Source organism: Hirundo rustica, chromosome 3 (genome assembly GCF_015227805.2).
Source record: "Hirundo rustica isolate bHirRus1 chromosome 3, bHirRus1.pri.v3, whole genome shotgun sequence".
Taxonomy (NCBI): Eukaryota; Metazoa; Chordata; class Aves; order Passeriformes; family Hirundinidae; genus Hirundo; species Hirundo rustica.
The window spans coordinates 37797711-37812225 of record NC_053452.1 but is presented as its reverse complement, the minus strand read 5'-3'; the positions used below and the strand labels follow the sequence as shown (position 1 = coordinate 37812225).

The window sequence follows — 14515 nt, the reverse complement described above, 5'->3', positions numbered from 1 at the left end:
ATTATGGTATGTATCAAAATTCTGGTCCAGGAACTTTTCATAGAAATTTGTTAGTTTTTAACTTTCCAGAAGTCACCATTTTAAATCAATACCCCCACACAAATGTTCTTGATCCACAACTACCCTTCCAATGACTGACGTGAATACAGAATTACCCTGGAAAGGTTTTAGGTTTACCTACACCTGTGTAGCTTATTTATAACCCTTGATCACGTCTGGAATCAACATTGCAGAATGCAACTTGATTTTTTACGATCAGATTGGCCCAACTGTAACAAAGTCAGCAGAGTTATATTCTGAATGAATGCGTCAGAGTGTCCTAAGTGAGAAAGTATCCATCATGTACTCAATTACTTCTCTCAGTAAATAGAGCACACTGAAAGAAATACAAAAATACAAATAAAATCCCTGTCATTTTGCTGGAAACACAGAAAAGAAGGAAAATATTTTTTAGAAATTGAAAAACAGATGTGCTGTGTGAGCTCAGGCTGATACAATGATGAATACATGAAGACCCGCAAGGTCTTAAAAAAAGCTTTAGAGTTCTGCTCCTTTTGGAAAACAGGCTGTCACCAAGAAGAGAGAACAGCTAATGAAAGTGGTAGCAGCAGTTCAGCTTCCATCTCCCACTTCACATTGTCTAATTTCTACCCTTTTGGACTCACTTTTTTATTGCTCAGTTCCCTAAAGCCTGAGGTTCCACTTCCCCCTAATTCAAAGCCAAGCTTGTATGAAATGACCAGAAAGGGAAAGAGTGTCACAAGAAAGCAGCTCTCAGTCCCTATGAAAACAAAACAAGACAATAAATGCCTACCTTTATAGTTCAAAATTTAAGGTAAAGGACTGTTGCAGGGGCCAACATCTGGTGGCTTTACTTTCCTGTCCCACTAATCAAGATTAAGACTTTTTCCCAGGTTGTTCCACACAAGGCACAACTGAAGGTGGTTTTCCAATTTCTCCAAACTTTCCCAGTCCTCATTACAATGAAGCCATAGGTATGGCTTGGTTTCCACACCAGCTTGGTTTCTCCGAGCTCAGGCTCATATTTGTCAGTTTCCTCAGTGCAAAGCTCTGTACCTGATCAGTCCCAGTATAAATCCATCACATTTTTATTTACTGGATAGGAAGGGTACTGTGTCACATGGAAAGCACAGGGGAGCAAAACCAGAATGATCTCAAGATGGAATTTCTCTTGTGTGTTGATGCCAGCATGTCACCCAGTTGCTCCAGAGACATAAGCCTCCCTTCTAAGTAGTCAGAACTGAGTTTTTACTTCTCCTAAAATAAATGCAGCCCTCCATCTGTCATTCTTAAAAGAGGCAATTTCTAACAATCCTGTTGCTGCTTCCAACCCTCACATACAACTGTAGTAAAACTCTTTGATTTTCTTAACACCTCATGTGAACTTGTTTCTGTTTCGTATTTTCTCCCTTTTCTTTTTCAAAACTGAGATAACAATATGCACTTAGTTTTATAGACGTGAGTATTCCTACTGACACTCAACATTTGAATCACAGCAGTGAATTGAAACACATTCAATACTTACAGTTAGCAGGTTAATTAAATCCAAATTAGGCTCTAAATGATGAGAAGCAGTTTGCAGGGAAACCAGTTCACTCAAGGTGATGGAAAGCTGCTGCATTTTCACTATGTTAACTTTGTTCTCGTCTATCCAATCAGGAAAAATTACATGGACAGCAATCAAGTCTTTCAAATGGACTCCTAAAATAGGAATTTTGAAGCCAACACAGTCAGCAAAAGCCTTGCGGTAGTTGCAGTAGTTTCCATTGGAAGAGACCAGCTCTGTCATTTCGTTCCAGTCCTACAAACAGCCAGAGAAGCAAGCCCCTGTGAAAGCATTCATTGCATTTCCTTTATCTGTTTTAAATGAGCACAACTCTTGTCAGGGTGTTGACAGTGTTAATTTCCTCTCTGGCACAGACAAGGAACCAGAGGATCTCTGTGAGCTTATCCTGCTCCATTGAGAGGAATGCAACCAAGTGCCTTTCAGGACGCTCTGCCATGATCCAAATATTGTGCTGGTGAGACACCTGCACTGCAGAACCCATCAGAACTCAAAGAGGTGATGTTCACCTCAATATGTCCATATTCTGGGGTCCATCATACCTTTGTGACTTCCGAGGACAGATGGGAATGAGTCTCTTTCAGGCGAGAAATAGAGCTGTGGCTCAGACCTCCCACAACTGCCATCAAGGTGTTGAAGTTCTGGAGGTGAAGGAGCTTCTGCAGGAGAGATTAAAAATTATCAAAATACAACATCACACACAAGAAGTTAAAGGAGACAACCCATCATGGCTAAAGCAGAAATCACTAAACCAAGGCACGTAAAAGAATGGTTCGGCATTTTGTTTTTTAATTAGCTGAGCTCCAGAAGAAACACACAATGGTGACAGTTGCCACCTGGAACACAACGAAGAAAAGTTATTATAAAGTTATGTCTCCTAGTTAAAAAAAGCAGGCACACCACACCTGAACAAACAACCTGCAGTGATGCTGAACAGGCTATTCCCTGAGGAAATAGCACAAAGAGCATCAGCTAATTTGTTTACTGTAATCTCCATTAATACTCCTGCTTTGTACTGGAAGAAAAAGACTCATCTGCAAGACTTACCTGTGCGACATTGATAAACTTTGTGATTACTTCTGCTCTTTGCTGGGGTGTTGGTTTGCTGAGAACCATGAGCTGGACCCATTTAGAGATACCATTAAATAAAGCAATAGATCTCTCTAAAGTAGGATTGTTCTCCAAGCAGCCATGGATCACATAGCTTTGGTAGTCTGTGAACTAGCAGAGAAAAGAGGCTTTCAGTAAAACAGTGAGCAAACCAGAGAATCTAATTGAAACTTTAATACTTTTCATTTTAAAGCTCCTCTTGTTTAGAGAGTGACCGTGACTCAGGGTCAGCAGATGCTGCTGCACAACAGCTCTTCCTTAACATCTTTTTGCTGTTGTTTTGGTGTGGCTTTTCCTTAAATGTCAACTTACAACTCGTTTGCGCGTCAGGAAATACAGAAGCCTGCAAGCTGAGTGTGATTGCTACTTCCATCTTTCCCATAATTTACTCCACAACTTGTGTTCTGTCTAGTTACATTTGACACCTTCAAGCCATGGTACTCTATAGAATCCCAAAAACTAATTTTCCCTTAAAGATTGAAAAACAGTTTTCAGCTGTCCCTTAAAGGGAAGTTTTCAGTAACTTATGTCATAATTTTAGCTTGTGTTGTGAATTGCTACTGATGCCAGACAAGATGGGTTTAGCGGATGAAAACCAGCCCACTGGAACAACAGCAGGGCATATGCTCTAACACAACAGATCCTTGTCTCCTAGCTGCAGACAAACAGTATTCCAGTGTTCAGATAATTTAATTTTTTTTTTTTTTTTTTGTTATAGTTAATACTGCTCTTCCTTCTCCCCCATTTTTTAAAACAGGTGAAGACAGAATTCGGACTAGTCATAATCTACAATTACATATCTTTGAGAGAACAAGTAGTACAAGATTAATTAACTCTCAATGGCTGCAGAGAATCATCTGTGATAGCAAAATTCAAGCTGAAGAATTAGCAGAGAAGCTAGAAACAGCAAGTAAAAAAAAAAAGAAAATCTATTGCAGGCTTGAGTTTTCTTCCTGGAATCCCCAAAGGAATTCAAGTATCTAATTAAAATCCATGCCTTTTTTCTTGTCCTTCCCTCCTTCTTTGAGGTTAGCATTGCACAGATCACAGTAGGATGTTTTCCTATGATTTGAAGTCTAGAGTAATTAACCTTTGAACATTATTAAACAACATCAAAAGTGATTCTATTTAGGCTGGTCTCAGCTCCTCATTGATCTCTTTTTCCTTCCTCCCTTGAAACAAACAAAAAACCCCCTCATACATTTTTCTTAGTTTGGGAGATTCTCTCATGGTCCTAAACACTTTAAAAAAAAGTTTCATTTGTCATCTTGTAAACTTAGTGTTTCCACTTGCCACCTGACACAGTAATATCACATGACCCTTTCATATGGATATTTGCCAGCGGAAATCAGCATTTCTTTTGGCATTTGTCTTACTAATTTAATTTGGTTTGTTTTAGCTTCAGCTTCAGTTTTCATCCACTTTTGCCTCTTGTCCTTGTACAATCCTCTGTGAAAAGAAGCAACTGTGCCTGAATTTCCCCCAGTGTCAAAAATCAGCAGGCACAAAAAGGTCAAGGAAGCGCATGGCTATGTCTATCATATGAGAGAATATAAAGATTCACTGCACTGAAATGTTGAGAAAAAAGTCATAGATGTGAAACCATGTGGACACTCTTTAAAGACGGGCTCCTAATTGCAAGTGACAAAGTTGTGGACTTCTTACAGAAATTCTCCTAAAAGATTTATGCTCCAGAAAAGTGAGATGCTCAGCTAGCTCAATGGGCTCCAGATGGTCGAACAGCAGGCAGGCTTTTCCTTTCTTGGAAATCTTCTTCCTCTGTGTAACTCTTCTCATCCAGTCATAGGAAGGACTGCAACAGAATAGGAACAAATCTCACTTCTGTTTGCGTTTATGTCAACGTTGGAATGTAAAATTGACCACAGAAGGACCACGAGACTTCTGGTCTGTGACATTCGGCACATTACAGACACTTAGAATTAGACCTGCTCAAAAGTGTAACAGAGGATAGGAGTTCTGGATGCACTACACCAAGTGATAAATAATAGCAGGTTTCTATCACAACAAAAGGAGGACATATTCTTCCCTATGATACAGGAATCCGTAATTAAAGATGCTTTGGGAGCACGAGGACACGATAAATTCTGATACAGAGTAAAAACATACTTGAATAACATCAAGGATTAATTTTTCCTCTTCAGTCCCTGAGGTAATGGAACAACAGAGACTGCCAAATATTGTGCATATGCCATATATTAAAAGACAATCTACAATATCAGATGAGATGCAAAAGCATGGCTGGCGACATTTAAAAGGTAACTTTCATTCCAGCTTGTCAAGGAAATAGTTGCAATCATTTTGATGTAATGCAACTACATATGTGAATGTTAAAAGTTCTCTGGTTAAATAACAGAAAACATCACAAAAGACTGACAGGTTCCTGATGAGAGGACAAGAAAACTTCCCTGAGAAGATCTAAGATTTACATAGCATGCCAGTCACTACATTGCTTGTCATTTTGTACGAAAACTTGTAGAAAAACGTAATGCTAATCACTTAATTGGCACTTGATTTGTCAGAAAAATAATTTATTTCCTGTTTATATTAAAACATTACATACAGATAGGAATATTCTCTTTACTGTGTAACGATAACTTCAAATTTTTAGTAGCTTCAGATTTAAAGACAATTTTGCAAGGGCTTTTTTTGTTCTCTCAAGATGGGCCTTAATACTTTTATACTTTGTACAGAACCAGAATTCTGCTGTTCTAGACACAAAGATGTCCTTGACATGACATCCTTACATGCTGGAGATATCAATAAGGTGGATGTGATCCTCATATCCAAGCTGGCTGGCTACTTCTTGAAACTCTTCAGTCAGGCGAATCAGCCCAAGATCCAAGTTAAACTCTGCAGGAAATTCCAAAATCCAGTATCTGAAATCCACAGAGAGCAGTTAAGAGATGCCCAGAGACTCAGGTATTACAGTCAGTGGCTGCATATATTTTACATACATTTTTAATAGGACTTATTTCAGCTCCACTCTTGTTTAGACAGAGAGAGTGAACTCAGCCTGTTTCTTCTGTAATTATTTGTGACACTGAAGTGGCAAAAGCCACTTTATCTTTTTTTTCTTTCTTTCTTTCTTTCTTAACTCACAACAGCACGACAAAGCAGCATTTTATTGAAGTGCAAAATTAAGGTGACCTTTCAGGTGACACCCACAGAAGGTGCCCACCATGTCCTGACCCAGGCTGCCAGGACACCCAGATAACGCCTGCACTTAGTCCCTGCCCAAGTGACACCACTTTGTCTGCTCAGAAAAGACTTTTCCATGAAGATGCCAACGTGCATTTGAGCGGCAGTTCTGCCACGATAACCGAGCAAAGCAGATGTAAAACACGTAAGCTCACATGTAAACCATGAAAGCCCCCTCCTCTGTGTAAGGGGGAGTGGAAAAGGCTTCACCAGCCCTGACCTCAGCAACCCCCTCACCTTTCTTCTCAGTCATGTAACTTCATCCAGAGGGAGGAGGAAAAACATTTGTTTGAGTGAGGCAAGTTATAGCATGATTACTTAAAAATTCACGCTTTCTCTTTCACAGGGAAATGTTCCTATGTAAGAATAGCCCAACACATGAAAGCTTTCCCATGGAAACAAGGCCAGGGCAGCTGGTGCAAGGTTTGGAATACACCCAATGTGTAACAGCTTCAGCAGCACTAACACACTCCTGTCACTATAAATTATGTAGGGATTGCAAGGGATTGCATGAACTGAAGTCTACAGCTCAGAGACAATTTTCTTCTCCCACACTAAGTTACTCCTGGAAGCAAAATGTGTCTCTCCTCTGTGTGGCACTGAACGCCCTCTGAGAAGCTGATAAATCATAACACACTCATGAACAAGAAAAATCATAGCACAAGTTTTCTGTCAACCTTTTAGCTTGATGTAGTTAAGTGTCTTAAAAGCTGGGTGGCTCAACTTGATTGTTTTAAACACACAGAAATTCACTCTTCACTGTAGAATGGTGACCGAGTAAAAAAACCCAAACAAACGAAATTATATTGATAATATTAACAGAACAATGAAACCGAAATGCTAGAGGACCAGAAGTGCATTTACCTCATGAAGTAGCAGATTTTCAGTCTGAATTCATTGCTGTTCTCTCCATCAGCATCTCTATAAGTGTGTCAGCTAAAGAAGTGTGTGCCTTGATTCAGCAATGTTTTTATTCACTGGAGGCTGGTACTAGACCAGCTGAACTTTAGAAAGTATTAGACTTTTCTTCTAGAGATAACCACATAACGCCTCTGATATTTCATTCACTTTCACAACATCATAGGGAACAGAGACTATTTCCTGGCTGCCCCTTCTTTTTCCCCCTATCAAAAAATACCTCTATTCTACAATTCTGAATATTCTGCTGAAAGGCTTCTTGCCAGCTCTGGCTAACCAGATGTGATAATAGTTACAATTAATGAATAAAGAAGTATGAATTACATATAGGTGCTTAGATATCACTGAAAATTCATAGTCAAAGGTCAACCTGCTGTGCTCCACTTGAAAAGTTATCTTGGCCTCAATTTGCAGTTATTCGAGGTTGATGTAAAGTCAACTTTCTTGTACCTATGGACCCACAAAGTCTTTATGTGAGCACGAAGAAGCTCACAAACTTCCACTTTTTAAGTTGAAGAAAAATTCACCACTAAGCCTTGTTTGTCCCTAATTAATTGGCACATTTTTACAAGCAGTCAGGAGAACAGTCTGCTTTTGACACTGTAATGCCAATTCACAGCACTTTGTGAAAGGATATGTGGCCAGAAGCTTGCCAGCCAGCTCTGTCGAAGGCAGATACCACCGATGCATCAAAAGAAAGGTTCTTGGCAAATGGCTGGAGCACGGGTTTCCTTTGTCATCTACAAAAGAGAAACAATGAGTTAACCCCATCATAAAAGAGGGGAGCTTTTATTCTTCAAGCACAGTCAGACAGAAAGGATCAAAACTGGAAATGTTGCCTTGTTATCTAACAAAAAAGTAGGAAAACACACCAGAGCACAAAAATGCCCCTGGAAGAGTAACTTGCTAGAATGCAGCAACAATAATTTAAACAGAGGAAAAAAACCAAACCAGTGCAGGTAACAGGCCACAGCTAAAAAATAAGGCATGGGCAGCACTGTGCTAAACTTTATATAAAGACAGTGCCAGTAATCTAAGAGACAAATCCAAAATTAATCCATCAAGGGGGTGGGAAGATGATTTATGTGCAGCTCCTTCCAATATTTATTTCATTGCAGATTTATAGCTTTAAGTTAGCAGTTAAATTACTTTTAAAATTTGCTTCAAGGAATTCAATGTTAGAGCAGTTCCTCACATCTGTGCCCAAGGTCACATCTCCAGCTGTCAAAGAGAGACCCTTGTGTCTTTGCAGTGTAGCCACTGAAACTACACACAGTTATTCCCTGGCAGACTGGCTGACCATCAGTCTTCCCCACCATCTGCAATGGTAGATTATGCTCTGTCTGTCACTTTTTTAGAAGACAGTAGATGATGTGATGTATGAAACAGGAGCCACACATGGACTATGCTTGTCAAGAGAGTGTGTATATGAGAAGAGACACTATTTCCAACACATAACAAGTGCATGGGCTCTGCTAATACTTTAATTAAAGTTCTAGAGCAACAAATTTGATGGTGGCCTGTAGAAATGGATGTATGGGATCCACTGTAGCTGGTGGCAAGATCTGTCCATCCATCAATTGTTCCATCTCTCTCACCTTTAGATACTTGTTTCTCTCCAGATGGCAAAAAAAAAAAAAAAAAAAAAAAAGGTACTTCATTCCAATCAAGATCTGTCACCCATCTCCAGGGAATCTAAATGTAGCTTTGTGAATCAAAGCCCCATTTGAAAACACTTAAGTCCACCCATGAACTCATTTGACTGCAATGTGATATATGTCATGATTAATGGTGTTATGGATCAAGGTCTTTTTCATCACTTCTTTCCCTCAGACCTGGTACATCACATTTTAATAAGAGTAAAAGGATTACATGAGCCTTAGGTCATATTCTTGTCAATTATTGCATGATGATTTGGAAAACCTTTAAAAAAAAATTACTGGTCAAAACCACAGCTGTGTAACCACTCAAGGCAAAGATCAATGCCAGAAATAACTCCTTGAATAATTCATCTAAACATTTCTCTTGGTAAAGGCCAGCATTTTAAAAACCACCATACCCACAATTGTGCATTATTTGTATTAAGAAAATTTAATACAGTATGCATGTGATTAAAATCCTGGCTTGCTTGATTCTGGGCCAAATTGAAACATGGAAAATTTTACAGAACAAAAATATTCTTAGCCAAGAGAAAGACTGGCTAAACTAGAGAACAGCAGGATTTATATTAAAAGATTAATTTCAATAACAACAAAATAAAATATCGAAAGAGCATACCAAACATTTCAATACAAGTGTTCAAAAGCTCATCTAATGTTGCAGCCTTTCCAAGAGTGTTTGACCCCATTGTCTTTTAATCGTTGTCAAAATATAAGAGACATTTTCACCAAGTAGAAGGATGCTTCTTCAAATGCCCAGCTTTTTCACTTTATTTTGTTGGTTGCATTCTTAGCTGGACTTCAATGAAAATCTGAAGAAAGTAAAAGAAATCATAATTATATGACTATATGGAAGAATTACCAGGATGCAATGCTTACAGTTCAACTCTTCTATAGACTGCTTTTTTCCCCACATGATACAGAGCATGTGAAAGATTGCCATAAGCGTTCCCTACATTCCAGCTTGTGTTTCTAAGCATTGTCCAGTTGTTTGTCCACTAGCACAAAATAAATCCATAGCTAGGGTCATAAAACAGAAACCAGATGGTAAATGAGGGCCTGCATGTACAATGACGCACACTTTGTTCAAGTCGCTCTATTTACACTTGATAAGTCACTTTTTGTTAATAACCCTGCTTTTACGTTTTTAAGCATAACCATTTTTCCCCTGAGGTTACTGGTTCATGATAATGCTAATGGTCTTAATTGGCACAGACCACATAAAGTGTTTAATGAACTTCATAGCAAACATTAAACTAGGAGGCAATTTTTCAGAGACCTTAAGATCAGCTGTTTAAAATAAAATATATCTTCCCACGGTAGCTGGGTTGTCACAAGAGAGCTGAACGCATACAGAAGCTTCTAAATTTTATTATACATCTACTGTGCATCTAAATATCAAGTATCCGTTTACCTGAAGGTGCACAGAATACTCTGCTACAAGTTTTCAGAAGTCATTTTACAGGTTATATTTAAAGAACAAATCAGTATTTTATTATCTGTCTGTGACTAAGCCCCACTACTGCCTGCTCACACCAAGTGTTTGAGATGTGACAAACAAGTAAGTACATCCAGCAACTTATCTAGGGAAAAAAAAAAAAAAACCCCACAACAAAACCAAGAGTCCAACTAAAATAGTCCTTGAATTGAAACAACACAGGAATTTGGGAAATTAATTTTCAGAAGTTATTGCCCATAACATCAGTTTTTTTTAAGCTGGTCATGCAAAGCACTGGTGAACTATATACCTGCCTTAATTCACCCACAAATACCAAGTTTTTCAAACCCACCATATCACAGACCTCGCACCGCAAACCCAGTCCTGGTAGGACTGGCATTCTTCACCCTTTTTACAAAACCACCCTGACCCCCTTTCCAGGGTGACAATGAGCACAGAGGGATGCTGTGTGTCTGCCTGCTTGCAGCCCTGCAAATATCCCCGTGGTGCCGCCCCACAAGGGACACCCGGCAGTGGCAGCTTGGCTGGCCCCGCTGGTGCTACTGGAGCCAGCCAGCTCACACCCACAGCACGGGCAGGTGTGCTGCTTCTTCAGCAAAAGGCAGGGCCAGCACATCCTGACACCACTCCCAGCTCCCAGAAAGAGGAGAAATCCTTTCTCATTCAGGGTAGGTGTGCACTGCTGAGCTGATCATGCCCAAACTGGCCTGCAGCTCCACCAGTGAAGTGTCTCCACCTCCCAAGAAGACCTGGCATACGTAAGTCGCTCATTGCTGGCCTCCCACCTGCACCTCATATCCATTCAGGACACCACTGACTGGCCAGGGCTGCTCTAGCAGCACAGTGCACTGCATCCCAGCCCCTGGAGAAGTGTCCTGCACTGGACATTTCTCTACAGACCCAGTCTCAGAGTCCTGCCGTGCTGAGCCTGTTTGAAGCGTGCAGCAGTGTTTTGCTTGGAAGAGCTTCAAAATATTCTGTTCAGCCAAAGATGCAAGTCCTATGAGGAACAGCTAAAAGAGCTGGCATTCTTTAGTCTGAAAAGAGGTAGACTGAGGGGAGACCTCACCACACTCTACAGCTGCCTGAAAGGAGCTTGTAGCATTTGGGGGTCGGCCTCTTCTCCCAGGAAACAAGCAACAGAATGAGAGGAAATGGCCTCAGGTTCCACCAGGGGAGAAATTTAGATTGGATATTAGGGAAAACTTCTTCACTGGAAAGGTGGCCAAGCACAGACTGCCCAGGGTCGTGGTTGAGTCACCATCCCAGGAGGCATGTAGAAGATGTGTAGATGTGGCTCTTAGGGACGTGGTTTGGTGATGGCCTTGGCAGTATTTTGTTAATGATTGAATTTCATGATCTTAAAGTCATCTTTTCCAATCTAAACATTCCTATGATTCTGTAGCATTATTTTTAGATGCATTCCTACAGCCAGTTTCTTTCTGGTCCCATCCAGCAATGAATTTAGACATGACACTCTCTTCCCTGAAGCGGAGAGGATCCTGGAGGATGCATGCCCAGCTCATGGAGCAGGGAGCCTCTACCAGCCTGTGCACAAACCATGCTGCAGTCCAAGCCAGCCAACAAGAAACTTAATCAGAGAGGTACAAACGTTAGATCCTGCCCCTTCCAGCTAGGTGGAAGAAAGCACTCTGCTCTGAACTTGGTGGTGCAGAACCCCCTCCTGAAAGAACACATCTGTTTTTCTAGGAACCACGCAGAGATGCTACTTGCGACAAACCGAGGGGAAACTAAACGAATCCTTTCACACAAGAGTAAACAGAGCACGCACTTAAGGAAAAGGGGAGCTGGGTACACAATGCTCCTTGCCTTCAACCCCATGTAGCAGGGTTGGCTCTGGGCCTTGACCCTTCCTGCTAGGGCTGGGCTAACACCAACCCCAAAGTCGTGTGAAGTGAACGAGAGAATGCAGAGAGATGTGTGGCTCTCTAACCTGCTGGTCAGGACACAAAATCATGGTTATCCTAGGGTTAGCTTTCTTCCCAAGACTATTTATGTATTTGAAATGGGAGGAAAAAAAAAAAGTAAATAGAGCATTTGCTTAATTTCAGAGTTAACCAGCAGCTGTGCAGTGTTTTTCAAGATCACAACTTTGTACACTTAACTTTTCCTAGAATCCCACTTTGGGCATGTTTTTCCTTTTTGACCATACCCAAATCTTTCTCTAAGTGCTTAAATTACCAGTGTAATTTTCACAAATTCAGCTATCTAGCTCTTCCAGATTCATCTGACTTAGGTTTTCTTTCGAGAGGAGAAAAATAAAATAATTTGCCATTTCAAAATATTTTTTAGTCAGCACATCAAAAAATTAAATGGGGAAAAGTTATTGCATTTTCTGTCTAAGCCTAAGAAATTGCTGAGCATGAAATGCAGGAGTGGAAGAGATTTGATCTGGCTTTTAAGTTTTGTTGATATTCCAGTCATCCATAAAATATAGCATAGGAGACTACCATCTCTGTGTTCCACTGACAACAGTATAAAGGCAGCCCTATGGTAATCAACAAATAATTCCCTGGGTAAAATTGAAGGTTTGGTGTTTTTCTTTAATTTCACCACTATTTAACTGGCAGACACCTGGATCCTGACATTACAGTGCTGTCCTCCCAAACAGCCTATCTGACCTCTAAAGGTCCGAGCATTATTATAATAAAGTTTCTTAAAGAAGAATAAAATGTTTCCACCAAGTGAGGAACCGGCTGACTGGGTCTGAGCCAAAACCTGATATCGCATCTTTGACTGCAGACTCCAAAACCCACAACCATTACATCACTACTCGTGTGATTAAACACTGCTGTTCTACTAAAACAATAAAGGAATTGTCTATAACCACGCCACAATGGTATCCAACCACACACCAGCACCTGTAGAGATGGATGAGTAAAATACAACTCTAAATTTCATCTACATAAATTAAATAAACTATATTCTGTCAACGGTTCAGTGTGAGAAAGGCACAAAATTAAAAATAAAATAGAATCATAGCAGAGTTTTACTGCATATAAAAAATTAAAAATGTTTGAAATATGTGGTTATTATTAAAAAAATGATTGCCAAAAGTGCAAGTTTGGCAAGTTGGACTTGCCAAACAAAGATAACTTTCAGAATCTCTACCTCCAGCTGCTTTCCAGCATAACACTGAAAGATCTTATTGCCATCCACCTGTTTTGGGGAATGATTAATAAATAATTTTTTGCCTTATAATGGAATTCTTAATATGATTGGGTTTACTGTGATTAACATAGGCTATTAAGGACACAAGAGGCACAGTGTCCTCCACAGCCACCCCTTCTCCTTTCTTTATCAGGCCATTTGGAATTAAAGTCTTGCTGGTAACTCACCATATGCTGGGAAGGGATTTCAGGAGATGGTCAGGAAGAGGTGAAGACTGCAACAGCAGCAATCCCATCAACATCGACCTTAGCACTCACTCAAAGCCAACAGCTTTTTCTCCTTCATTTAGGCTATAGAAACAACTGCAATATCCCTATGAACCTAGTCACGGCATCAGGCATGTCATGCTTCATTTTATGAAATACTTCTACCATGGGATGTGCACTTCCTCCCTGGGAGGAAAGCAGAAACAACCGCAGCGATGTGCTCAGAGGTTAGAAGTTTGCCATGGACTGAACTGCAAACCATAGAGTTCCTTCCAAGTCCTGCCATCACCCTGACTGCCACATGCACACGTTTCATTTGAGCAGATGGCTTTCCTTAGTACTTTTGTGCAGTGTAATTGCATTTTGTGTTCAACATTTTGGAAGCCCTGAGATGGTGCTGTTGTGGACTGTCTTGATAGATTACTTGAGACAAGTACGTAGGCTGTGAGCTCTTGAGACAGATGTGGCCAGGTACAACACATTATTTTTTAGAAGAAACAGGATTCCCTGCCAGAAAATTTGTGATCCTATGCAAAATCACCAAATGGTGTGAACAGGGTGGGCAGCACGAAGCCAAGGTCTCAACGTTGACTGTTGCCAAAACCAGAAGCCTTCACTTCTACTGCTGGAGGCTACTAAGGGGAGGTCCACACCCGCAATCTACAGCACTTTAAATAATACTAAAAATGTCAAGCCTGTACAAATCCATGTGTGGGCAATCTCAGGGGGATTTCAGGCAAATTGTATTGGTTACAGGTGGAGGCTAAATCAGTAAGTCCATTTTAAATAGGCATAAATTTGACGTACATAAATAAATATTACAGGGTAATATTTATTTAGCTAAATTAAATTCAAGCAGCTTTTTAGCCAGGTCAAATTAAATGTACATGTAGCATTTTCCCCATTTATTAAAAGTGGGCTATTTTGCTTTTACTTGAAGACGATAAATAGAGGCTCATGCAGAGTCCCACCTTGATACAGAGGCACCTCTATGGGCCCCAGTTTATCCATAAACTTTCCAGAGGCCTGCACACAGAAGACTTGTATTCTTTACAAGATTAGAACATTCTTGGGGCTTTAAATAAGCCAGACCTCCCCTCATTCTCCCTCCTCCAAGGCTACAGAACACATCAGTGAATGCTTGCATTAAACAGCTTCCATCTGGCAG

At 40.3% G+C, this 14515-nt stretch overlaps 1 protein-coding gene across 3 annotated transcripts in view; it reads right to left on the bottom strand.

The window, feature by feature from the left end:
• RASGRP3 (RAS guanyl releasing protein 3) overlaps positions 1–14515 on the bottom strand; it is a 58911-nt gene that overhangs the window by 19732 nt on the left and 24664 nt on the right. For all 3 annotated transcript variants that reach the window (XM_058419962.1, XM_058419960.1, XM_058419961.1), the window contains exons 2-9: positions 9110–9302; positions 7473–7572; positions 6779–6844; positions 5461–5592; positions 4361–4508; positions 2633–2806; positions 2128–2244; positions 1547–1822 (exon numbers count right to left, since the gene is read on the bottom strand). In XM_058419962.1, the coding sequence (XP_058275945.1) occupies positions 1547–1822; positions 2128–2244; positions 2633–2806; positions 4361–4508; positions 5461–5592; positions 6779–6844; positions 7473–7572; positions 9110–9179 (1083 nt within the window). In that variant the 5' untranslated portion in view covers positions 9180–9302. The remainder of the gene's footprint in view (positions 1–1546; positions 1823–2127; positions 2245–2632; positions 2807–4360; positions 4509–5460; positions 5593–6778; positions 6845–7472; positions 7573–9109; positions 9303–14515) is intronic.